This window comes from Podarcis filfolensis (assembly GCF_964270895.1).
Source record: "Podarcis filfolensis genome assembly, chromosome: 15".
In the NCBI taxonomy this organism is placed as follows: Eukaryota; Metazoa; Chordata; class Lepidosauria; order Squamata; family Lacertidae; genus Podarcis; species Podarcis filfolensis.
The window spans coordinates 7,208,865-7,233,251 of NC_139618.1; the positions used below are offsets into that span (position 1 = coordinate 7,208,865).

The window sequence follows — 24,387 nt, forward strand, 5'->3', positions numbered from 1 at the left end:
ACAGAAGAAACTGCATTGAATATGTATACTGATTTTTAATGGCATTTGTATTGCTTCTTTTATGTCTTCTATTGTATTTTGCAATAAAAGAAGCAATAAGAATACAATTGAAAATCATTCAACATCAAACAGAGTCAACGGCAATCAACAGAAGACACAGAAAAACCCACCAAGAGACCCTAAGCAATTTTCAAATGGTCCGTGTGGGTAAAAAAAAGAGGAAGGAACCGCTGCTCTAATATTAATATAGGTCATAGGTCCCCAATGGACCAGGAAGTTGCATCTCTGGGTGGCCTTCAAATGGCAAACTTCTGTTTGCTTTTTAATTATGCACTGAAGACTGGTCTCTTTTGGTCGTCTGCTTTATGAGCCATGAGAACACACAATTTAGTCAAGTCACAAGAACTGTCATTACAATCCACCACCCCCACCCCTCCACCCCATGACCTGGGGGGTGGGGGAGGAAGAAACAGCTTTTAGTCCGAAAAGCAGCAGGTAAGCTATACTGTGACATCTCTGACTCAATCCAGTTCATAACCAGTCTGCACTCATAATCAGCTGTGGAAAATCACCTCCTACCCCAACACAGAAGGCAAAAAGACAAAAGAAACAGGTGATCGAGTAGGTCAGGAACCTCAGGCCCGGGAGTCAAAATGTGGCCTCCAGACCTCTCTGTCTGGCCCTCAGGAAGTCTCTCCCCACACCTCACCCCCCACTAGCACAGTATTGCACCCAAAATCTTTTTTGCCTGTCTGGAATGAGTCCTTGGACTGTGATAACGCCTCTCACTTGCCTCGACGGAGGATAGAGGGGTGGGAGTGTGTGTAGGAAACAGCCGACTACTATACAAAGGTAATATTTACATTTGCTGCGTAGACCACTTTTACCTCTGGCCACACCAGCCACTGGCCCCTGCAAAGTTGATCAGTAGGGAATGAAGACCTAAGAGTGAAAAAATTTCCCCAGTCCTGAATTACTGGGATGGGTGGGAAAAGATCTGTTCCAAAACACAGGTCCTCCCCTACCAAACTACCCAAAATTATGTCCCAGGTGCATGATAATTCCTCAACAGTGTTTATCTTTGGTTGTTACATGTTTCAAAAGGTGAGGGGGAATAAAGACAACAATGTGTATAGAGACTGAGTTGGATTTCCACTCCCTTCCCTTCCTGTCTTTTCCCCCTTGTGTGTATCATTATCATCATCAGCCTGTAGGCAGGGATTGTCTTGATTTAATTCCTGCACTGAACTAGATGACCCATGGGGTCCCTTCTAACTCTACAATTTTATGATTCTGTGAATTGATTAAACCACAGAGCCTAGGACTTGCCGATCAGAAGGTCAGCAGTTCGAATCTCCACGACGGGGTGAGCTCCCGTTGCTCGGCCCTGCTCCTGCCAACCTAGCAGTTCGAAAGCACGTCAAAGTGCAAGTAGATCAATAGGTAAATGTGGAAAGGTAAATGGTGTTTCTATGTGCTGCTCTAGTTCGCCAGAAGCTGCTTAGTCATGCCAGCCACATGACCCGGAAGCTGTACGCCGGCTCCCTCGGCCAATAAAACGAGATGAGTGCCACAACCCCAGAGTCGTCTGCGACTGGACCTAATGGTCAGGGATCCCTTTACCTTTACCTTTTTAAGCTGCCCTGGGCACCTTTTGGGCTGAAGAGTGGGGTACAAATGCACTAAATAGATAAATTTATCTACCTGCCCTGTGGAACGCCCTCCCACCAGATGTCAAAGAGAAAAATAACTACCAAACTTTTAGAAGACATCTGAAGGCAGCCCTGTTTAGGGAAGCTTTTAATGTTTAATAGGTTATTGTATTTTAGTGTTTTGTTGGAAGCCGCCCAGAGTGGCTGGGGAAACCCAGCCAGATGGGCGGGGTATAAATAAATTATTATTATTATTATTATTATTATTATTATTATTATTATTATTATTAAATAATCTCTGTACCACATGCTACAATGCAAGCCTATGGAAGCCTGTATAGGAGAGCTTTCCAAACTTTTCATATTGGTGACATGCATAATTTCGTGACACAGTAATTCAGTTTTACTGGCAAACCGGAGGTTCAACTAACCCCTTATAAGAGATACGGACACATATGGCACGCCAACACACCAAAGTGTCGCGACACACAGTTTGGAAAGCTCTGCTGTACAGGGAAATGGAGCTGTCATTCAGAAATGAACCAAATACCATTTGTATTATAAAACTGCAAACACTGTAAACACTCCTTTCATCCTGGTTCTCAGTATGTAATTTACTCAAGAAGGAAGGAAGGATTGGAATATTATTTTGAAAAGGACAAGCAGGCCACTAATCTACTACTTCCCAAAACAATTTAGAAAATATCGCAACAATATATTCTGTTCTTTCCCTTCTTTTCTACAAACTACTCTCTGGTGTTCAGCAGACCAAGATCGCTAAAAATAATGGGTGGCGTTGGGGAATTAGAATGCATTTAGGACAAGCAAATTCTAAATGGCTAAAGAAAATACAAGATATAGCAGCTCAGATAAGGACAGGGACAGCTGCTCTAGTTTGCATAAAGCAAAGACTGATTACAGTACAGTACAGATGTCAAAATCAGAAGGAAAATGCCATGAAACTGAATGGAACTTACTCGCAGGTTAAACTCATACAAAGGTTTGTAGCCGTCCAGCACGCAATCCTATGCATGTCTCCTCAAATGCAAGTCCCATTTAGTTCAGTGGGACTCAGTCCCAGGTAAGAAGAAGAAGAAGAGTTGACTTTGGATTTGATATCCCGCTTTATCACTACCCTAAGGAGTCTCAAAGCGGCTAACAATCTCCTTTCCCTTCCTCCCCCACAACAAACACTCTGTGAGGTGAGTGGGGCTGAGAGACTTCAGAGAAGTGTGACTGGCCCAAGGTCACCCAGCAGCTGCATGTGGAGGAGCGGGGAATCGAACCCGGTTCACCAGATTACGAGTCCACCGCTCTTACCCACTACACCACACCGGCGTGTATAGCAGGGCAGCAGAATCTTTTTTTAGCCTGAGGGCCACATTCCCTACTGATCAACTTCCCAGGGGCCATATGCATGTGGTGGGCATGGCAAAAGCGCACAGAACAACAAATGTACATTTTACCTTTGTGCTAGGAGATTCGTTTCTACACACGCAGGTGCCGTAAATAACAATGGTAGCAACAGAATCCCCATTATCCTGGGATGGGAATTACAAAACAAAACAGAACACCTGTTTTCATATTTTTCTTCTCATCAGCCATGAGCTCCATAGCTTGTTCAGTGGAGTTCAAATGAGGGGCATCCTGGATTATGGGTTATTATAAACCTGAGCGTTTTTACCTCTGTGTCACAGATTGAAGATAACCCCTGTTTGGCTGTGGGTGAGTCAAGTTGTTTACAATGTATGTTTAGTATTTTTAGACCTCCCTAGCAGGGAATGAAGATACGCCCAAGAGTACAAGGAAAGGCTGCTGTTAACTATTAAGGAAAACCATGGATCTAGATGAGCAGTTTGGCAATTAACAGCCAGCTGAGGAAAATTAGGGAATCTCCTTCCTTAGAGGTTTTTAAGGGAAAGTTTAGTGTAGCTTTGATTGAGTGTTTTGGGTACTGTCTTGGTTATCCATTATCCAACTCCCTTGAACTCTCAATTGAGGCCAAATCAGATATTTTTCATTTCTTCTCTCTCTTAGAAATATGAATATGCATTAAAAATAGTACTGCCTAATATGAAAAGATTGCAAGGCGATTTACAACAACGTTCAGTAAAAATACAGTAACAGCATTAAAATAAATCCGACAGCAGTTAGCACAAAATTTAACTTTAAAAGGTTTTGACAAACTGCTGGGACTAGTTCTTCAAGCAATGCGTTCAGCACAGGTAAGGCGTTGCACTTTTATTGCACACCTGTGCTCCTTGTGTGACGTCTGCAACATTGCAAGTGCAAATAGACAGTGCCAGTGGTAACCTCACAGAAGGGATTTTGCTAACACACACCATACCCCCCCCTTTCTAATGCAATGCTTTTCAAGGGAATAAAATCCACAACTTCAAATTAGAATTAACTTACATATGCTAGGAACTGTTCAGGGATGGATCCAATTGCCTATAGAGGGGTGAGCAGGCTCTGCCTTGCTGGAGAAGGCTGCATCTCAGTGGTAAGAGCATCTGCTTTGCAGGCAGAAAGTTAGATGATCCCTAACATCTTCAGAGGGACGTGGGTGGCGCTGTGGGTTAAACCACAGAGCCTAGGACTTGCCGATCAGAAGGTTGGCGGTTCGAATCCCCGTGATGGGATGAGCTCCTGTTGCTCGGTCCCTGCTCCTGCCAACCTAGCAGTTTGAAAGCACGTCAAAGTGCAAGTAGATAAATAGGTACCGCTCCAGCGGGAAGGTAAACGGCATTTCCGTGCGCTGCTCTGGTTTGCCAGAAGCGGCTTAGTCATGCTGGCCACATGACCCGGAAGCTGTATGCCGGCTCCCTTGGCCAGTAAAGTGAGATGAGCGTTGCAACCCCAGAGTCGGCCACGACTGGACCTAATGGTCAGGGGTCCCTTTACCTTTAACATCTTCAGAAGGGGTTGGGAGAGCTTTCCTGCCAGATGTCCAGGACAGCTGCTGCCAGTCAGTGTAGACAGTACTGAGCTAGGCAGTGCAAAGATCTAACTCAATATAAGGCAACTGCCAATGTTAATTAAGTCATCCAGCAGAGGTTGGTCCCCTATGAGCTAGGTATTCACCATTATTATTATTATTATTATTATTATTCAATTAATTTATTAATCACCTTCTAAACCACCATCTCCAAGTGATTTACACATAAATAATTTAAAATCATTTAAAACCCAACAACAACAAATACATATAAAACAAGAATAAAACTATTACAAATGAACACTAATGGTAAAGACCCATTTGTCCATTTACCCACTGGACTAAGTAAGTCTTCAGCTTTTTCTGGAAAGTGCAGATAGTGAGTGCCTTTTGTATCTCAACAGGAAAAAGCTATTCCACAGGGCAGGGGAAGCCACACTAAAAGCCCTGCTGCTCTGCATTACTATGGAGGGAACTTCTGTAAATTTTGGACCTTGCATGAAAGACTGTCCCCGAAGTTTGCAGCGATCTGCCAGGTGTATAAGGAATAAGGCAATCTCTCAAGCAGCCTTAACAGCGACATCCTTAACTTGGTTCGATAGCAAATCGGCAACCAGCTTGCAAATCCAGAAAGCAAGCTGTTATATGCTGGCAATAGCTTGCCTCCAACAAGCAACCTTGCCACTGCATTCTGCACCAACTGCAGCCTCCAGATCAGTCCCAAGGGTAGCTCCATGTAGAGTGCATTGCAGTATTCCAACCGCGAGGTTACCAATGCAGAGACAACTCTGGTCAAGATATCCCAATCCAGGAATGGCCATAGCTGTCTCACCAACAAAAACTCCCTAGCCATCGAGGACAGCTGCACCTCCAGTGAAAGCTGGATCTCAGAGCACCCCCAAACTGCTGCTCCTTCAAGGGGACTGAAGGGACTGCTGCTCCTTCAAGGGGACACATGACAAGCTATAGCTGCTGAAATCCCTCTTCTAAACCAGTATTAATAGTGCAGGAACCGTACCATCTTTTACACCACCATTAAGGTGGTCTACAGCCATACTACCCTGAACACACCTGATCTCGGAAGCTAAGCAGGGTCAAGCCTGGTTAATACTTGGATGGGGGACCAAAGTTGAGGAGTAGGATCCCTGCACCTTTCCACCTTAGTCACAAAGTTGTTTTCAAAACACTTCAGTGAGATTAATAAACGTGAGCACGTTCTAACACTCACAACCCAACCAGAGGCAGTTTTAGGGAAGCGTGACTGGTTGGTTGCAGTGTTGAACAGTGGGGAGGGGGTGCGCCAAATTTTAGCATCACATGACCCCACCCTGCTTGTCCTACCATCAAGAGGGAGCGGATCTCCTCACTTTTGGGGGGGGGTGCACTTATGGCTGACGTGAGGGTGTTAGTCATGCAGGAGTCCGGAAGTGATAAATAATATAAATTGAAATAAATAAAAAAATTAAAAAATTGTCCAGTAGCACCTTAGAGACCAATTAAGTTTGTTCTGGGTATAAGCTGGGTATAAGAAATGGAGGCAGTGAGAGATTTTACTTTCTTGGGCTCCATGATCACTGCAGATGGTGACAGCAGTCACAAAATTAAAAGACGCCTGCTCCTTGGGAGAAAGGCGATGGCAAACCTATACAGCATCTTAAAAAGCAGAGACATCATCTTATCAACAAAGGTCTGTATACTTAAAGCTATGGTTTTCCCAGTAGTGATGTATGGAAGTGAGAGCTGCACCATAAAGAAGGCTGATCGCCGAAGAATTGATGCTTTTGAATTATGGTGCTGGAGGAGACTCTTGAGAGTCCCATGGACTGCAAGAAGATCAAACCGATCCATTCTGAAGGAAATCAGCCCTGAGTGCTCACTGGGAGGACAGATCCTGAAACTGAGGCTCCAATACTTTGGCCAACTCATGAGAAGAGAAGACTCCCTGGAAAAGACCCTGATGCTGGGAAAGATGGAGGGCACAAGGAGAAGGGGACGACAGAGGACAAGATGGTTGGACAGTGTTCTCGAAGCTACAAACATGAGTCTGACCAAACTGCGGGAGGCAGTGGAAGACAGGAGTGCCTGGCATTCTCTGGTCCATGGGGTCACGAAGAGTCGGACACGACTAAACGACTAAACAACAACAACAAGGTGTTACTGGACAATTTTTATTATTATTATTTATTTTGACTGCGTCAGACCAACACGGCTACCTACCTGAATCTAATAATATAAGGACTGTCTGGCTGGACCATACAATCTAGTTCAGCCTTGCTTTGCAGCAGGAACTAGCCAGATGTCCCAAGGGCAGAGATGGGGAACCTGTAGCCGCCTGATGTTGCTGAACCACAGCTCCCATCATCCGTGACCACTGGCTATGCTGTCTGGGGCTGATGGGATTCAATCTAGCAGGCTTACAGGAAATTGTTTTTTTGTAACAGCTCCCCTATTAGCGTCCTTTGATTTCACAGTTCCATTTTCACCTCCACTCCATGCCCAAGCATGAGACTCTATTAATCTCAGGCTCATGGATTCAAGCCCCACATTGAGCAAAAGATTCCTGCATTGCAGTGGGTTGGACTAGATGACCCGCGTGGTCCCTTCCAGCTCTACCGTTCTATGATTCTAAGGATTGGGTGCCCCTTTCAACCAGCCACAAATGTGAATCCAGCACCACCATATGAAAGGAAAGGCCTTAGCTCAAGGGTGCAGCATCTGCCTTGCATGCAGAACTCCCCACGTTCAATCTGCATCGTATCTCCAGGTACGGCCGGAAGAGACCCCTGCCTGAAACCATGGAGAGCAGCTGTCAGTCAGTGTAGACAACACTGGTCTAGAGGAACCATTGGTCTGACTTAGTATAAGGCTGATTGCTGTGTTCCAGGTAAGGTAAAGGTAAAGGGACCCCTGACCATTAGGTCCAGTCGTGATCGACTCTGGGTTTGCGGCGCTCATCTCGCTTTACTGGCCGAGGGAGCCGGCGTACAGCTTCCGGGTCACGTGGCCAGCATGACTAAGCCGCTTCTGGCGAACCAGAGCAGCGCACGGAAACGCCGTTTACCTTCCCACCGGAGCAGTACCTATTTATCTACTTGCACTTTGTGCTTTCGAACTGCTAGGTTGGCAGGAGCTGGGTCCGAGCAACGGGAGCTCACCCCGTCGCAGGGATTCGAACCGCCGACCTTCTGATCGACAAGTCCTAGGCTCTGTGGTTTAACCCACAGTGCCACCAGCATCCCTGTTCCAGGTAAAACTGGGTGCCAACTGGAATGACCTGCCTTGGAGCAAATTGACTAGAGCTGGCCAGGCCAAGGCAATATTTGAGGAATCTTCCTGCAAGAGCACAACCACCATGCTTCTGCTTATTTATTTAAGAATGTGCTTTGAAAGACGCGGCGGGGGAAATCTCTGTGTAGGCTTTCCCTCTTCACTTCTTAACCAACCAACATCTTCCCCCACCGCTACACAGAGACACATGTGGGTACATACACAAAACCAGGATTTGATTTACAACTTCGCCAATGAATAACCCTCCTCCCCCCTCTCTCTCTTTTTTTAATCGCAAGCTCTTGTGTATCTTTCTGTTGATGATTTATAGAAATAAATTAATAACAGCCGGTCCCCACGTGCTGGAAGTTTATGTTCTCCAGTATCTTCCACGCCATCAGATTTGGGTCAGATTTATTTAAACGTAAGAACTGCTTCATTGCACGGATCAGGGGGAAGTGTCCATCATTATTGTTTCCTGACAAGCTGGGCAACTTCCCCTTGAAAGACATGAGTTTCAGAACCCTTGGCAAGATATGAACTTCCCCTGCTATCAGTACTAAGCAGCTGTGACCCAGAGGTAGACTGCTCCAGACTTGGGAGGTTCCATTTTGCCATACATCCTAACATTTGATAATACACCAAAACACACCCCCACACACCAAAACCATCATTTTGGTTGACTGAATATTTGCAACAATATCTGCCAAAATAAAATAATATGAAAACTAGGGAATTTGGATGAAAGCCCTCGATAAAAATGGGTTTGGTCCTCTCTGCATGTTTTCTATGCTGTGCAAAGGCACTCCATACTGGTTCCTGCCTCGTGGAACAGAGTTAAAATGCAATCGCTGAAGAAATGATTCTGCTTGCTGCTGGGGGTCTTTCCCGTGGAATCCTCCTAGGCTGCAATCCTCACTGAATTTACTTCTGAGGAAGTTCGCCCTGGGAATCCTATGCCCCCACTTCCCTGGGAGCCCAACTCATTGAACTCAACGGGCTTCGCTTCTAAGTAAATACGGATTCATTGGATCAGTTACGAACCGGTCCGAGCGTGGATCGAGAGAGGCCTGGCCCTCTTGCGAATGGAGATCATTCAGCTCAATGGGAAACTGATCAGATTAGGATCCACAAAACGCCTTGCCAAGTCCCTTTAGCCTACAAGAGGTGCCAAGGGTCTCTCTCTCCCAGAAGGGCGCGGCCTGCTCTTGTGCGTGTTTACTCGTGAGTCAGCCCCGCTGAATTCAAACCGGGCTTCGCTTCCTCTTCCTTTCTAACCGAGGAGCCGTGGATAAGATTGCAGCCTCTACGACGTTTAGGCCACAATCCTAGATTGGGGGGGGGGGGCTTCTTTCTGAGGACAGGCGTGTTGAAAGAGCACCGTACTGCCAATTTCCAAATGCTCCGGCAGCACGTATACAAATGCTCCGGTTTTATGATATGGCGTGTAAACGGACCGGCGGTGGGGAAGGGGCTTCTGGTCCCTGCTCTCTCGGAGCTGTTAAAATGAGGCAGACTGGTTTCAAGCCTTTTTTTTATTCCAGAGTTTGTCCAAGACAATTGGATTGACATACTGCCCTGAAAATATCAGGGGGTTAGGGTGGTTTTTTTCGGGGGGGGAGGGAGGAGGTTGTCCGTTCCCCAAACCCACCCCTCGTGACATTTATTACCCGTACGTAAATTGCACTGAAAATCAAGGGAAGTTTGCTACGTCCAAATGGGACCGGAGTGTTTCTTTGGGGCGATATGCCTACCAGTTTAAACCAAGCAGTTGGGTATTTACCGGAAAGCAAACCTCCTAGAAGTCACTGGGGTTGACTTGTGGACAAAGGCGCGCGCAGGATCTGCTTCCTATATAGGCTGTTAAAAAACGCTTACTCAGAAGTAAGCGCCTTTGGAAATAAACGAAGGAAACTTGGTTAAGATCCGGCCACAAAAGAAGAAACGTGGTCTCCGGGATGAACTTCCCCCAGCCAACCCATGGGATCCAAAAGTGTGGCCTTGTTCTGGTAGGTTTACTCTGAAGTAAGCCACAGTTTCTCTTGGATGGGAGTAGGGAGTTGCTTCCAAAGTAAACGGGCAATAGTAGATTGCAGCCCACACAGCCCCCGTTCCTGACCACCTTTGTTCGGAAAAGTCCCGTTCACTAAATCCTATGCTGCCCAGTTAAAATTGGAGTAAGCGCGACTGAACTCCCTGGAACTTGCTTCCGAGTAAATTATAGGTTGGATCGGGTGACAAAAAGTACCTTAACAATTCAGGCTGCGATCCTCAAAACATTAAGCATATCCCACTGAGCACACTTCAACGAAATTGAATTAGGCGAAACAAATCGTTCAATAAACTACTGAATTTCCTGGATTCTTTAAAGAAAACAAAACACCTCATATTTTTCCAATTAAATAGCTTTTTTTTAAAGCAGGATGGGAATAATGGGAAATATATTTGTGCTTGGCTTTCCTAACCTAACCTAATTCTAGTCAATTACATTCCATCAGAATAAATCAAGAAAAAAGTATTATTATTATTATTTTAAAAAGTTACCTTTAGACTGAAAGCCATTTTTGAGCTGTTGGCTTCTAGGCCGCCGAGGAGAGTCGAGCTAAACCGGGAAGAAATCCCCAGCTTCTCTTTAAATTGAGGCGTGGGGTTAATAAATAGCAGAGTTTATTTAGTTGATATTTTGCTAAAGGAAAAAAAAATCGTAAACTACGCGGGATAATTAGTAACCAACTTGTCAAAGCCGTTCAGCTGACTTTCAGTTGGGAGATACACACATATTTATAAGATCTTTAGCTAACAAATCGAAGGGAAGGGGAACTTGGACCGGAGAAGGGGATGGAAGCAAACGAGGTGCTTATTTGACAAAAGAAAAGTTTTTGCAGAGAGAGGAGGGAGGGAAATCTTACTAGGAAGTGAAAGGGTTTACTCGGAGTTAATTATTATTAGATTCCCTTTTAATCAAACTCACACTTCTCTCTCTGGGGCCTACCCACAAATATATTTCTACTACTACTACTACTACTACTACCAGTTGATGTTCTTATATTCCCCTTAACAACAAACTCCCACTTCTCTTTATGGACTTTATATCGCTATTATTATTGAGTATGATGGATGGCTTCTTGACTAGATGATGGCAGATTATTATTATTTATTATGGATTATCATGCTTATGATTTGTCTTTTTTAGAAAAAGCAACTGAGGAGTATATATCTACACACACACACAAATATTATATATTCAACAATATGGGTCAGACAACGTTGTATAAGAGCGACTTCGGAAAAGTTGGCCGCTTGTCGATATTCATGTACAAATATAGGTGCTGAAAATTCCCCCCAATGTGTGTGCTTCATGAAAATATTGTATATTCATCAATTTAAATTAGAGAATGTCAGCGAATCCCACAAAACTTGGCCACTTCTCGACGTTGCGTCGATGTTGCCAATTCCAGGCAGTCCTTGCGAATAAATGAAAACTCGATTACATGCACGGGTATAATACGCCGTGGTTAACCAAAGCTAATCGCCAGCGATTTGTGTCTGAATCACAAGGAGTTGCCTGCCTAGTTTCCGACCGTCCCGAAATTCACCTGAGACTGTCAAAATCCACCAAATTTTTGACCTTCACGAATGACACGTGCGTCATCCATAGAACGCGTGCAATGCCTAATTAAGGCACGACATAATACATACGTATCTTGCAGATGTGATATCTACTCCATGTATACGGTATTATACAAATTATGTACACACAGGTGCACGCTCACACGAAGAAAAGCCCATTTAGATGTGAAATAAAGGAAGAATTCCCACGTTATTCCACACACACCCCCTTGAAATTATCCCCCTCCCTCCCTCAGGCGGTTTAAGTCTCGTCCTTCTTCCCTTTTGGCCTTCACCTTGGGCAAAGAAGCGTCTGAGGGGAGGGGCAGAGGGCAGCTGGAAACTCAACTTCTAGGTAAGTCGATTTCAAAAATCACAACCACAAGAACAGCTGTGGTAGCAGCGGAGCAGCGACTGGGCTCTTTTGCGTCTTAGAAACCCTGCAGCGGAATCCTAGGCGAATTTCGCTCATTTCCTTGCATTCTATGGGACTTACGCTCCCCTAAGCGTGGCTAATATTTCGGCTTTTCTATTTTAAAAAAGTTCCAGTCCAAATATTACTTTTCCTCCCGCTTAATCTATTGAAATGGCGGGTGGAATCATGGTAAGTGGTTTAGAGGGGTTTTTTTTATTTTCGATTTTGAGCAATCTACAAATTCTGTAAAATAATAAAAACATAGTATATACCCCGCTTACAGTGACAACGTGTTTACTAGTTTGCTGGGCGTGAGAGGGAAGGGTTTCACGTGAGGGGATTCTGGGAAGGCGGGAGTTTTTCATTTCTCTTAGGACTTGCACCCCTAAAACAGGCTCCCTGGGAAAGGAAGACCCCACTCAACGCAGTGGATTTACTCCAGGGTAAAACACGCACAAGATCCAGCCGCCCGCGTCCTGGGAAACCACGCTTTTCGGCTTATGTTTTAGGGAGCATGGCAATCAGTTTTCATGCATTTAAAAGGGGGTGGCCGAATAAGGGGAACACCTCAGTCCTGAATCCAGACAAGCCTTCTCAAATTGCGCGCGGGTGAAGCATATATATGCTGACCACGGGGATCACAACAACGTGGTTGGGCAAAATTTTGAGGTGGATGGGTTCCCCAATCGATCCATGTTTCAATAGGAGACATGAAATAAATGGGGATGCACTGTGGGGGCGAAGAGGGAGAGTTTAAATAGAAACTTCTAAAACGACCCCACCCCCCATTTTTCTTTAAGCGTTCCGTGCTATTTTTAATAAGAGTTTTTGCTCCAAAGGCTCCCGCCGGCTTCGAACGCTCCCTCCGACCGAACGTTCCGTTTATCCGAACGTTCCATCCTCCCCTTTTGATCTGGACGTTCCATCGGAACGTTCCATCCTCTCCCTTTCACTCCGTGCGCGGTGCTGCGCCCCCCGGCTTGCCTGGAGCCCGGGTATCCGTCCGTCCGTCCCCGCTGCCTAACTTTTACCTGATCATCCTCTCCACTTCGGCCCTTTGCTCGGCCGCCTCCTCGGTGTTGAGCGCCTGCAGCTCGCGGAGGATCTGCGGGGTGTCGAAGTCATCCCCGTCGTCGGAGCCTTCGTCCCCGGACAGCTTGTCCTTGCCGTGCCCGTTGGTCAGCGTGTGGAAAACCGGCTTGCTGTCCACGTCGGGGCCGCCGCCGCCTCCGCCGCTGCTGGGCGAGAGCTGCAAGTTTTCCAGTTTGACCCCGTAGGCGCCGTTGCTGGCAGCGTTGCTATTCCCGCTGGCGGTGCCGGAGGTGGGCATCAGCTCCTCCAGAGCTTGGATCAGGACCTCTTTGGTCACCCCCGAGGTGAGGAGCGCTTCGAGAAGTTCTTGCTGCAGAGCGCTCAATTTGGACACCATTTTAAACCAGGGGGGAAGGAGAGAGAGAAAAGGGAGGGAAAGGGGGGGAGGGTTAGGGAAGGGGTGAGGAAAGAGACCCTCCCAAAAACTCCCGACCCTCAGAAATCCAGCTTTGCTTCCCTTTCGGATGGTAACCCCCCGAATCTCCAGTCTTGACACCTGTTTCTGCCGAGAGGATCACTGGAGAATCACCCTCGAAGGATGCCTCGGCCGGCCTCTACTCCAATTTGATGATCTCCATTAGGCAATATAAGATATGCAAATGAAGTGGGCAGGCGGGGGCATTCTTGCAGCATGCAAATGATGGGCAAGGGGGGGGGGGGACTGGGCAGGAGGGGAGGGGGAGAGGGAGAGAGGGAGCCGCACCAGGATTCTCTCCCCTGCCCGGCGTCTAGAATTGGCTGCGATCAGAACCAGGGTGTCTAAGAGATCGCCAAATCTTTTTTCCTCTCTTCTTCACTGTACTTTGAACCTGTTTAGGGAGAGAGTGAGAGGGAGGGTGAGGTGAGCTATCAAGGGCGACCGAGAGTCTCTCCTTCTTGTGGGGAGGGGGGAGCTAATCTGGAAACCGCTGGGGAGATTAGATCGATTCGCCTCGTCCTGTAAACTCCAAAAATTGAGCTAAGCGTGCAGGATCGAAACCTTTCCACAACACCCTGTTCACTTAAAAAGAAAATAAATTGGGGAAAGATGGGTCCCGATCCCTTGACCGGCTCTGCCGGGATCACAGTTTCACCGTTGTCTTAAAATAGTGGCTTGGTCAATTTCACGTTCCATTTTTATAGCTATAACTCCCCAGAATTCTTTCTATCTCCTTCGATTTCTTTTTGGATTCAAGTCTGGTAAGGAAAACCTTGACAGGACAAATATTACCTGTCACTTCGCAAGGTAGAATTATTATTATTATTATTATTATTATTATTATTATTATTAATTTCTCCTTCTTATGCCCCCGACTACTCACTACCAGTTCCAATTTTCTGAGGTTCATTAGAGAGAAATTTGTCAAGACTTAAAACAACAGCAGAATCCGTTTGAAGTGTGTGTATTTTTATATTCGAGATCTGGGTCCAAATCTGAACTATAGAAAACAATATTTTGCAGGATTGAACTGGTCAAAATATATATACTTCAAATGAAATATGATAATACTTCATTTAAAAATAATTCCACGTTGGAAGATTTGTTGGTTTTTGTTTGCAGCCCAGATCCACTTACTTGGCAGTAATTTGAATTGAAATTATGAATGATTATTTTCACTTTAAAAAATAAGTTGTACTTTGCAAGAATGCATTAGATAAACTTTCCTTGCATGTGTACATGTGTCAACAAACATTTCTTAATTAAACAACGAAAAAGACCCTGCTTATGATTTGTAATGAGCAACTTTCATTTTAACTCAATAAATTTCAGTTAAAACAAAACGATTGAACACTTTGCAGGCAGGGTCCGGCTAAAGTTAAGCGCTTCCAGCCCTCTGAAATGATTCGTGTTTACTTAGAAGTAATTCCCACAGAGTTCACTGGGACTTACTTCTAAGTAAACACAAGCAGAGAACGGGGCTGTATGTTGATTGTGGCGTAAGCTCCGCTGTTTGTGTCCAAGGACTCACTTCCTGGTAGAAGTGTGGTCAGTTTCAGACATGTGCTTCTCTCTTTCCTTCAGTAAGCCAATGCATGTTTACTCAGAAGTAAGTGCCACTGTGTTCAATGGAACTTACTCTTAGCTTAAGCGTGCATAGAACTGCAGCCTTAAAAGTTCACACACACCCAATGTCAGTGGGCGATGTATTTGCTGCCTTTGAACATGTCAAAGAAAAGCGATATGGTCCTTTTGTCCGTATGGCTTTTAAAAAGTGCGTTTCGGGTTTTTTAATCACTTCAGCCGGTGATCTGGAGAAAACGACTAAACTTGTGGCGATGTGCACAAGAGGCTCAACCTTGCACGTGGCCGTGGACTGCACGGATAGGCAGAGTGAAGCAGTACACGGAACCCCCACCAGATCTGCAAGCAACTTTCCCCCCACTCCCAATCTACATTTAGGAACTGTCTTCAGCAGTAGTAGATTGGATATCAAAACGGAAGGCTCTAACTTGTGCCTGCTTACCTGATCATAAGCCCCACTGAAGTCAGTGGAAATTACTTCCAAGTAGACCAGTAAAGGATTCTACTGTCGATTGCTTATTTATTTGTTTGTATGGGACAGGTCCCAGTGAAACATTTTTCTTTATTTACTGACTTACTCAAAACGCCTTTAATTTTGGAGATATATATATGCATGCCACCAAATTACTTGAGAAGCTGAATGAAATTTAACAGCCACACACAACAAAGGTGTCTGCTCCTATCCAGGTCTGTTTACCTGCCTCCACTAAAAAAAAACCTTAACTGAGGGCATGGCCGGCTCCAAGGCCATTTAGGCTGAGCAAAGAATCCTAGGCGGTTTTGTTTAAACACTTTCCAGTTTTTCCTCCAGAGGTGTATTTGGAAGGGGGTGGCTAGAGAGAAAAGAAGACTGTTTCATATAGCTCCAACAAGGAAGTGCCCCAGCTGACTGTGTTCGCAGCAGGAAAAAAATCATAATTTAACTTCCAGAGTGGGCAGTGGTTATTTTAAGCTGTGATGGAATGAGGCGTTTGTGTGTGTGTGTGTGTGTGTGGTTGTTTCTGGAAAACAATACCTGAATTCAAAGGAGGCTCCTTTGCCATATAGCTGGAGGAGTCTTGGTTTGTTTTTGTTTTAAAAAGCACTTTGGCAGAGCCTTGAGTGAAAAAACGCAAAACCAAAGGGAGGAAGAAGAAAAAACTCCAGACTTTTATTCCAGTGGATTCTGCAGGTTATCTCACCCCTAAACCTGTACACACAGGTGTCACTTGTGCATAGAAAAAAGCCTCTGCATGGAGCAGGCATATGAGGGGCGGAAAACCATCTTCAGTCCGAGGGCCGCCTACCCTTTTACTCAACCTTGGGGGGGCCACATGCCAGGAGTGGGTGGGGTTAAAATCAAAAGTGGGCAGAACTAAGAATGTAAATTTTACATTTCTACACTAGACTGGTTTCTACACACCCCTCTCTATCCTCCATCCAAGAACAAGAGGCGTTATTTAACCATACATAAGATATAGATAGGGACGCGGGTGGTGCTGTGGGTTAAACCACAGAGCCTAGGACTTGCTGATCAGAAGGTCGGTGGTTCGAATCCCCACAACGGGGTGAGCTCCCGTTGCTTGGTCCCTGCTCCTGCCAACCTAGCAGTTAGAAAGCACATCAAAGTGCAAGTAGATAAATAGGTACCGCTCCAGCGGGAAGGTAAACGGTGTTTCCGTGCACTGCTCTGGTTCGCCAGAAGCAGCTTAGTCATGCTGGCCACATGACCCGGAAGCTGTACGCCGGCTCCCTCAGCCAATAAAGCGAGATGAGCACCGCAACCCCAGTCGGCCACGACTGGACCTAATGGTCAGGGTCCCTTTACCTTTAAGATATAGATGATACACTCTTTTTCTTTTAAAACTTTTTCTTTTAATTGCACTAGAAAATTATTTGCTAATAACAAAATCTAGGACATGAATGAGGTCAGGCTGACAGTGGTGGTTGCTGAGTGCCAACCGAAGCAGAGTAGACAGGTTGGGTTGGGGGCTCCGTGGCTCTCCAGATGTTGTTGGACTACAACTCCCATCAGCCCCAGCAGCAAGCATGACCAATGGTCAGAGATGGTGTGAGCTGGAATCCAGAAACACCTGCTGGGCCATAGGTTCTCCACTCTTGCATTAGATATGACCAAATCTTTCTTTTATAGGCATGAAATAGTGAAATGCATTTTTTTAAAAAATGGTTGGGCTCACTCCAAGTTATATAGAATCAAATGCAGCCTGTAAGGTTGCCATACGTCCGGGGTTGGCAAAATGTCTGGGTTTTTGCCAACAGAACCAGTATGTGTGTGTTTGAGTATCACTCTTTGCCTTTTTGGGGTGAATTCCCAAAAGAAGCTCAACAAATATGTCAAATATTGTCTTTCTCGAGAGACAATGGAGCATGCCTCCAGGGGTGAAGTCTGTCAAATTATACAGAGTCTATATAGCATTTCTTAGAACAAAGAGTTCTGCAGAACCCCAAATCTTGCAGACTAGTCACAAAATTTCAATTAACAGGAGCTCAGCTTCATCCCCATCCCCTATTGTCTGTTATCTGTGGCTTTCTCTTTCTTCTCCCTCCTATCTTCTTGTCTGCAGCCCCACTGTCAGCATTTAGACTGTGAGATCTTAGGGTCAGGGAACGATCTAGTTTCATTTTTGCTCATGCTACTGGATATTGATGTATTTCAACAGGTATTTTACAGCTTTCTATTTCCATGAATAGTTTTGACCTTATTCTCTGCGTGGTCCACAACCTCAGTATTATACATATACTGTTTAGAAATTGCTTCCAGAGGCATGAGCAGTATACCTCTGAATATTTACTTATTTATTACATTTATATACCACTTTTATCTTCCAAGGATTTCAGGGTGGTGTGCGTGGTTCTTCGCCTTCCCATTTGAGCCTCACAACAACCCTGTGAGGGGGATTAGGCTAAGAGATGGGGAATATCAGATGTGGAACAAGGGAAGACCCAACAGGAAATTAGATGGAGGAGAGAGTGGGTGTGAGTGAGCCCGCCATACAAATGCAAAATTTACAAAATTTACATCTGGCACTGACATGTGGCCCCCATAAGGTTTCCCAGAAGAGAATGTGGCACTTGGGTGGAGAATGTTTACCATCCCTGCAGTACGTGGAGTGAGGTGCCTGCCTCAGGTGGGGAAAACTGTACAGGGGAGGGTAATAATAATAATAATAATAATAATAATAATAATAATATATTTATACTCCACCCATCTGGCTGGGTGGCTTCCAGCAAAATATTAAAATACAATAATTCATCAAATATTAAAAGCTTCCCTAAACAGGGCTGTAGTGGAGGTAAATTGCAGTTCTTAGGATTCTTTGCGCTTTAAATGTATGGGGTGTACGCAGTCCGAGATTTGCTTGCCAGTCCAGTCAGCTTCTCCATATGCAATGTGCAGCAACATCTTGTTCTTCATCCGCAAAGCATCTTGAGCCGTCCCTATCTGACCACTCTGGGCATTTGGCCTGGCTACAGACAGCTTTGGCCCAGTGCCCTGAAACGTCAGGTTTAAAACGTCATTCGCCCCTCTCTGGCTAAGCGGACTGGAAAGGGAGAACTGAACAAAAGATGCATCGCACAATGGAGACTTCGGAAGTGTTTCTCTTTCATCCAATTATCAAATCAAAGCCTTCCCTGAAAGAACAAGGCCTTTTTAATCAAGGTAGGCAAACTGATGATTGCCATCATGTCTCCCTCCTTAGAGGAGAAGGGAGAGAGGGTGTGATCAGTGCGGCACCAGTCTGGGGTCTGCAAATACTGAGGTATTAACCTCTCAGCCAAGGACTGATTCACATAGATGGGTATTTACTGGGGTAGTTAATCCAAGCCTCTCAGGCGGGGATTTTGGGGAAGATTATACAGTCTGAGGGCCACATTTGTTTTTGGGACACATTCCAAGGGCCAGGCATGGCAAAAGTGGGTGTGGTCAGACAGATATACACACCCACCCTATCAATCCAGGCCAGCAATAGGTATTATTACACGGGAAGGACACATTACAGGAGGGGGCAGAGCAGAGCCAGTGAGAGGTGTGGCCTGGCTCCAGTCTCTTCTTGAGGGACACAGAAGAGATGCCCGGAAAGCCACATTCAGCCCTCAGACCTGAGATTCCCTACCCTTCTCCAAGGGAATACTAACTGAACGATTTTTGCTTCCGTGCAAAGGAGCAAGGCACACATCAATATAGATCAGGCATGATCTAACATCTCTGTATGCTTTGTGCGAGGAAATCAGGATGAATAGCCAATAAACAAGTTGTCTGGGGGAACTCTTAAGAGGCTCTCAGGCCATCACAAAAGATGGGGTTCTAGAACTGTGGAGTCGGAGGGGACACCAAGGGTCATCTAGTCCAACCCCCTGCAGTGCAGGAACCTCAGCTGAAGCATCCATGACAGATCATCCAAGCTCTGCTTAAAAACCTCCAAGGAAGGAAGGAAGGAGAGTCCATCACCTTCCAAGGTAGTCCATCCCACGGTCCAGCAACCCTAGTTCTTCCTGATGTTTAGTTGGAATCTCCTTCCTTGTAACTGGAAGCTATTTTTCAGGTCCTACCCTCTGGAGCAGGATATGAGCCTGCTCAGCATTTTTTTCTGGGTTCCTGAGGACATTCCAATCGTTCTTTTGCCAGCAAAAGTAGGAGCATGGAGTGCCTCTGTCTATTTCCTCCATATGGCAGAACCCAGTCGTTGATCTAGAAAGGAAAGGAGGGACTCAGCTACATTAGTAAAGAAACAGTGATTTGAATGCGCTATACATATGCAACACCAGATGGTGCCAGAGAGCAGAAAATTTTTAAAAGTGATTTTCCATACAGATTTTGTTGTTAAAATGATCTAATTTCTAACTTATTAATAACATGGTTTTTTCCCTCTGTTTTTAGATCCACCCAAGGTTTGATACATATTCCTGCACTGCAGGGGGCTTGGACTAGTTGATCCTCAGACTCCCTTCAAATTCTATGATTTTATTGGGGTGGGGTGGTGACAGTGTTTCAGCTGATCTTTTGTGGGTAGTCTAACAGAATTGACAGTTTCCCTTCTATGAAATTTTGTCTATTTTGTGGTGCCCAACAGAGTTCCTTGGATTTCCAAGTGTGGCCCCTGCCCCCCAAACTGGGGACCCCTCAGCACTTCAGCCTGCAGGGTTGAGGAAGCACCTGTAGGCGATCCAATCAAGTTCATTTTGATGGGCTTACAGATAAAAGGAAGGATGTCTTCTATACAAAGCCCCTTTCTAAGGGTTGTGTCATGGATCTGGAAGATTAAGGACGTGTTCAGTTACATGTTTCAAGAGATAGGCGCAGTTTTGCCTCTGTCTCCTAAGAGTAGACACACACACACAAGATTCCATGTAGGTATTTAAAGCTATTGTTTCTTCCCCTCCCCTGATCCACCACTGCCACATCCACACCTCCAAGCCTGTATGCATTTGTCTTCACAGATGCACTGACCCTGCAAGGAAGTGCCTTCTGAGAGGGTCTTACTGCCTCTAGGAATTGTGTTTAGGGTAGCAGCCGGAGTTTTTAGAAGCCCTTCCTCGTATCTGCTGGGTCATTGTACACAGCCGATTCTCTTATCTAACAGTTGGGAAGTCTTGACCCTCCACACAGTTTGTTGGACTCCAACTCCCACCAGCCCCTGGCCAACATAGCAAATAAGTGGGGGATTCTGGGAGCTGTAGTCCAAAAACATCTGAAGGGCCTTCAGATGTTGCTGGACAACAACTCCCACCATCCTGGACCATTGCTCAAGCTTGCTGGGGCTTATGGGAGCTGGAGTCTGACAACAGTTGGAGGACGCTGCTTTGGAGAAGGCTTCCCACAAGGTCCACTGGTGCCTTCACTCTTGCAGTGATGGCTGGTGCCCAGGTCCATGCAGAGCTTGGGTGAGGCCCAGGGTGGGAGTCTTGTTCTTGCCATGACAGCGTAAGTCTGGCAGCCCCCCAGCAGGGTCCCCCAGTTGACTTTGCCCTCTGAGATCCGGGGCAAGTGCACCCGGCTGCCTGCACCCCCTCTGCATGGGGCTACTGGTGCCCATTGGGTCTGTTAGGGCGGAAGTGCAGGAAGGAGAGAAAAAGCCCATGATAGGAAGGACCAGCTAATTCTGCTTTGGTTCGCATCATCCTCTGAACCAGTGGTTAGAGCAGGCACAGGCAAACTCCAGCCCTCCAGATGTTTGGGACTACAATTCCCATCATCCCTAGCTTACAGGACCAGTGGTCAGGGATGATGGGAATTGTAGTCCCAAACATCTGGAGGGCCGGTGTTTGCCTATGCCTGGGTTAGAGTGTGGTGCTGATCGTATACCAATTTGTAAGATTTTTATTAAGGCTTTTCATAATACATTACCATAAAAAACAAACTAAACTAAAATGAAGGGGAAAGTGGAAGGGAAAAGATGACAAAGTCCTCTTTAACCTTCACTTGTCCCACACAGAGAAAGGGGAACCCTCCCAGCTCTCACCTGGGAGCATTCCTTTCTTCTCTTTCCTTCCCTGCCTCTCACGCAGAGTCCTTCTTCAACCAATGATCACCTTCATCTGCATGTTAACCCCTCCTTAACCCTGAGTGGAGAACCACACGAAATATGAAAGACCAAAGGAGAGCAGAAACAAAAACAGAGCAGAAAAGATGAAGGCTGCAGGTTCGTTCCCCATAATATGGACCACTTCAGCATTGCAGGGGGTTGGACTAAATGACCGCTGGGGTCTCAGCCCCAACTCTACAATTCTATACTAAGTTCTACAAGTGGCAACATTAAGACTACAGAGTGGGGGGAAGAAGCTGACAGGCAGGGCCACCTCCTGGACTGTTGTACGTAGAAGAGCAGGCAGGAGGGGGCGGGTTGAGGGCAGACCGAGGGTGGCGGGGCAGTGCCCCATTTGCCCTAATGGAGAAGCCTGGTGACTTCCTTATATATATTGAGGCACCAGGCAAAATTGTTCCTCTTCAACCAGGCCGATTAATATTCTACAGCCTTTTAAATGCGTTTGTGGGTCATCGTTTTGCTGTTTCTGTTATTTGTGCTTTTTGTTTCGTGTTATTATTCTGTGAACCAGCCTGAGATCTTTCGATGAAGGGCGGTATATAAATCTGATACATCAAATAAAACAGGCACCCCCAAACTCGGCCCTCCAGATGTTTTGGGACTACAGTTCCCATCATCCTTGACCACTGGTCCTGTTAGCTAGGGATGATGGGAGTTGTAGTCCCAAAACATCTGGAGGGCCGAGTTTGGGAATGCCTGAAATAAAATAAACCTAAAAGACGCCTGCTTCTTGGGAGAAAAGCAATGACAAAGATAGACAGCATCTTAAAAAGCAGAGACATCCGTATAGTTAAAGCTATGGTTTTCCCAGTAGTGATGTATGGAAGTGAGAGCTGGACCATAAAGAAGGCTGATCACCGAAGAATTGATGCTTTTGAATTATGGTGCTGGAGGAGACTCTTGAGAGTCCCATGGACTGCAAGAAGATCAAACCTCTCCATTCTTAAGGAAATCAGCCCTGAGTGCTCACTGGGAGGACAGATCGTGAAGCTGAGGCTCCAATACTTTGGCCACCTCATGAGAAGAGAAGACTCCCTGGAAAAAACCCTGATGTTGGGAAAGATGGAGGGCTGAAGGAGAAGGGGACGACAGAGGGCGAGATGGTTGGACAGTGTTCTCGAAGCTACCAGCATGAGTTTGACCAAACTGTGGGAGGCAGTGGAAGACAGGAGTGCCTGGTGTGCTCTGGTCCATGGGGTCATGAAGAGTCGGACACGGCTAAAAGACTAAACAACAACAAAAGAGCCTGCTGGATCAGGCCAATGTGTCACCAATCCCAGCATCCTGTTCTCACAGTGGCCAACCATGGGAAGGCCACAAGCAGCAGCTGAGTGAATCAGCAAATCTCCTCACTTGGAATTTCCAGCAACTGGTCTTTGACATCGAGGTCTCTCTGGGTTTCGGGTTGGGCAGGAACCTGACAATCCCTGGCCTGAGCTACCTAGGATTTTGAGCCTTTAAAGATCCCTGCACCAAGCGACCTCCTGAGTTGGTGGGTCGGCAGAGATTCTGTGGTGCAAGAAGTCAGCCATCTGTGAAGGAACGCCTCAGCTTGGCCTTTGAGCAAATTCCATGCCCGTTTGATTGTAATAATGTTCTGTCACAGTCAGTAAGCCGGGCCTTGGCCGCTCTCCACACTTTTGGAAACACCGTGCTAATTGAGGCGATATTGTTCTCCTTCCCTTTCTGCTATTCCCCACCACTGCCCCTCGGCCCCCTTCTCGCCAGACCCATCGCTCCTCGGGCAGGATGTCCAGAGGGAATTGCGGGAGAGTTGCTTGGGTGTTTTCTCTTCCCGCCCCCCCCCATCCCTCCACCCATTACTATCCTACATGCCTCATTAATTCTTCTCAGATGAAGATCACGGCCATTCTGCTTACCCAGGGTTGCTGGGTTCCTCAGGGCCTCGGACAACACACCGTTTCTCAGAAGTTTCAAGCTCAAGAATTCTGTCCCATTGGGAATCGGTCGTGGGAAGGGACAGGTGGGGATGGGCAGAGGAGCTACTGTTGTTGAAAGCAATCCTGACACTGTCAGGTGGAGGACACCTGCTGCGCATGCAGAAGGATCCAGGTTTGCTCCCCAATGGCATCTCAAAGTAGAGCTGGGGAAAGACTGCTGCCTGAAACCCTGGAGAGCTGCTGCCAGTCTGTGTAGACAATACCAAGCTAATGGACAAATGGTCTGACTTGGTATAAGGCAGTTTCTGGTGTTCGAGGGATGGGCGATTTTGCCCATTTCAATTTCTCCCAAATTCTCATTTTTCCAACCTGAAATCCAGTTCTCCACCTTTCCACCTCAGTGTGCCTTTTTTTTAAAAGAACATACTCATGAAAATTCTCCAGCATTTAGGTGCAAATTTCTCCTATACGTGTTGTTCCCCCTAACGTACACATTTTTGCAAAGCAATTTCTCCTGATATAATGCATTGTGTTGCTTTCACCAACAGATGCATTTATAGGCACACTTTAGCATGGGTGCATTTGTACGTGTTGCTTGCCTGGAGAACTGCAGGCCTTGAAGGAGGGCTACATTTCAATTTACCTCTCATTTCGCTCGGTTTTAAATGTGAACTGAATTGAATCCGCCCCTCCCACACACCTGCTATGTTCCTAAGAGTGAACATATGTTCCTCTGAGGGATAGAATCCTAGTCACAGAATTGCAGAGCTGGAAGGGTCCCCCGAAGATCATCTAGTCCAACCCGCAGGAATCTTTTGCCCAACATGGGTCTTGAACCCACGACCCTGAGATTAAGAGTCTCACACTTTACTGACTGAGCTATCAGACTCCTCATTATTTGCAGTGATTCCTGCAATGCAGGGGGTGGACTAGATGGCCCTGGGGGTTCCTCTCCAGCTCTACAAT

At 46.1% G+C, this 24,387-nt stretch overlaps 1 protein-coding gene across 4 annotated transcripts in view; it reads right to left on the minus strand.

The window, feature by feature from the left end:
• The window catches only part of HNF1B (HNF1 homeobox B), a 60,203-nt gene extending 45,800 nt beyond the window's left edge, over positions 1 to 14,403 (minus strand). Inside the window, exon 1 of one of the 4 annotated variants that reach the window (XM_083587722.1) lies at positions 12,913 to 14,403. In XM_083587722.1, coding sequence (XP_083443848.1) covers positions 12,913 to 13,310 — 398 coding nt within the window. In that variant the 5' untranslated portion in view covers positions 13,311 to 14,403. The remainder of the gene's footprint in view (positions 1 to 12,912) is intronic. The other 3 variants (XM_083587725.1, XM_083587723.1, XM_083587724.1) reach the window with 3 other exon arrangements.
• Positions 14,404 to 24,387: the final 9,984 nt, after the last annotated feature.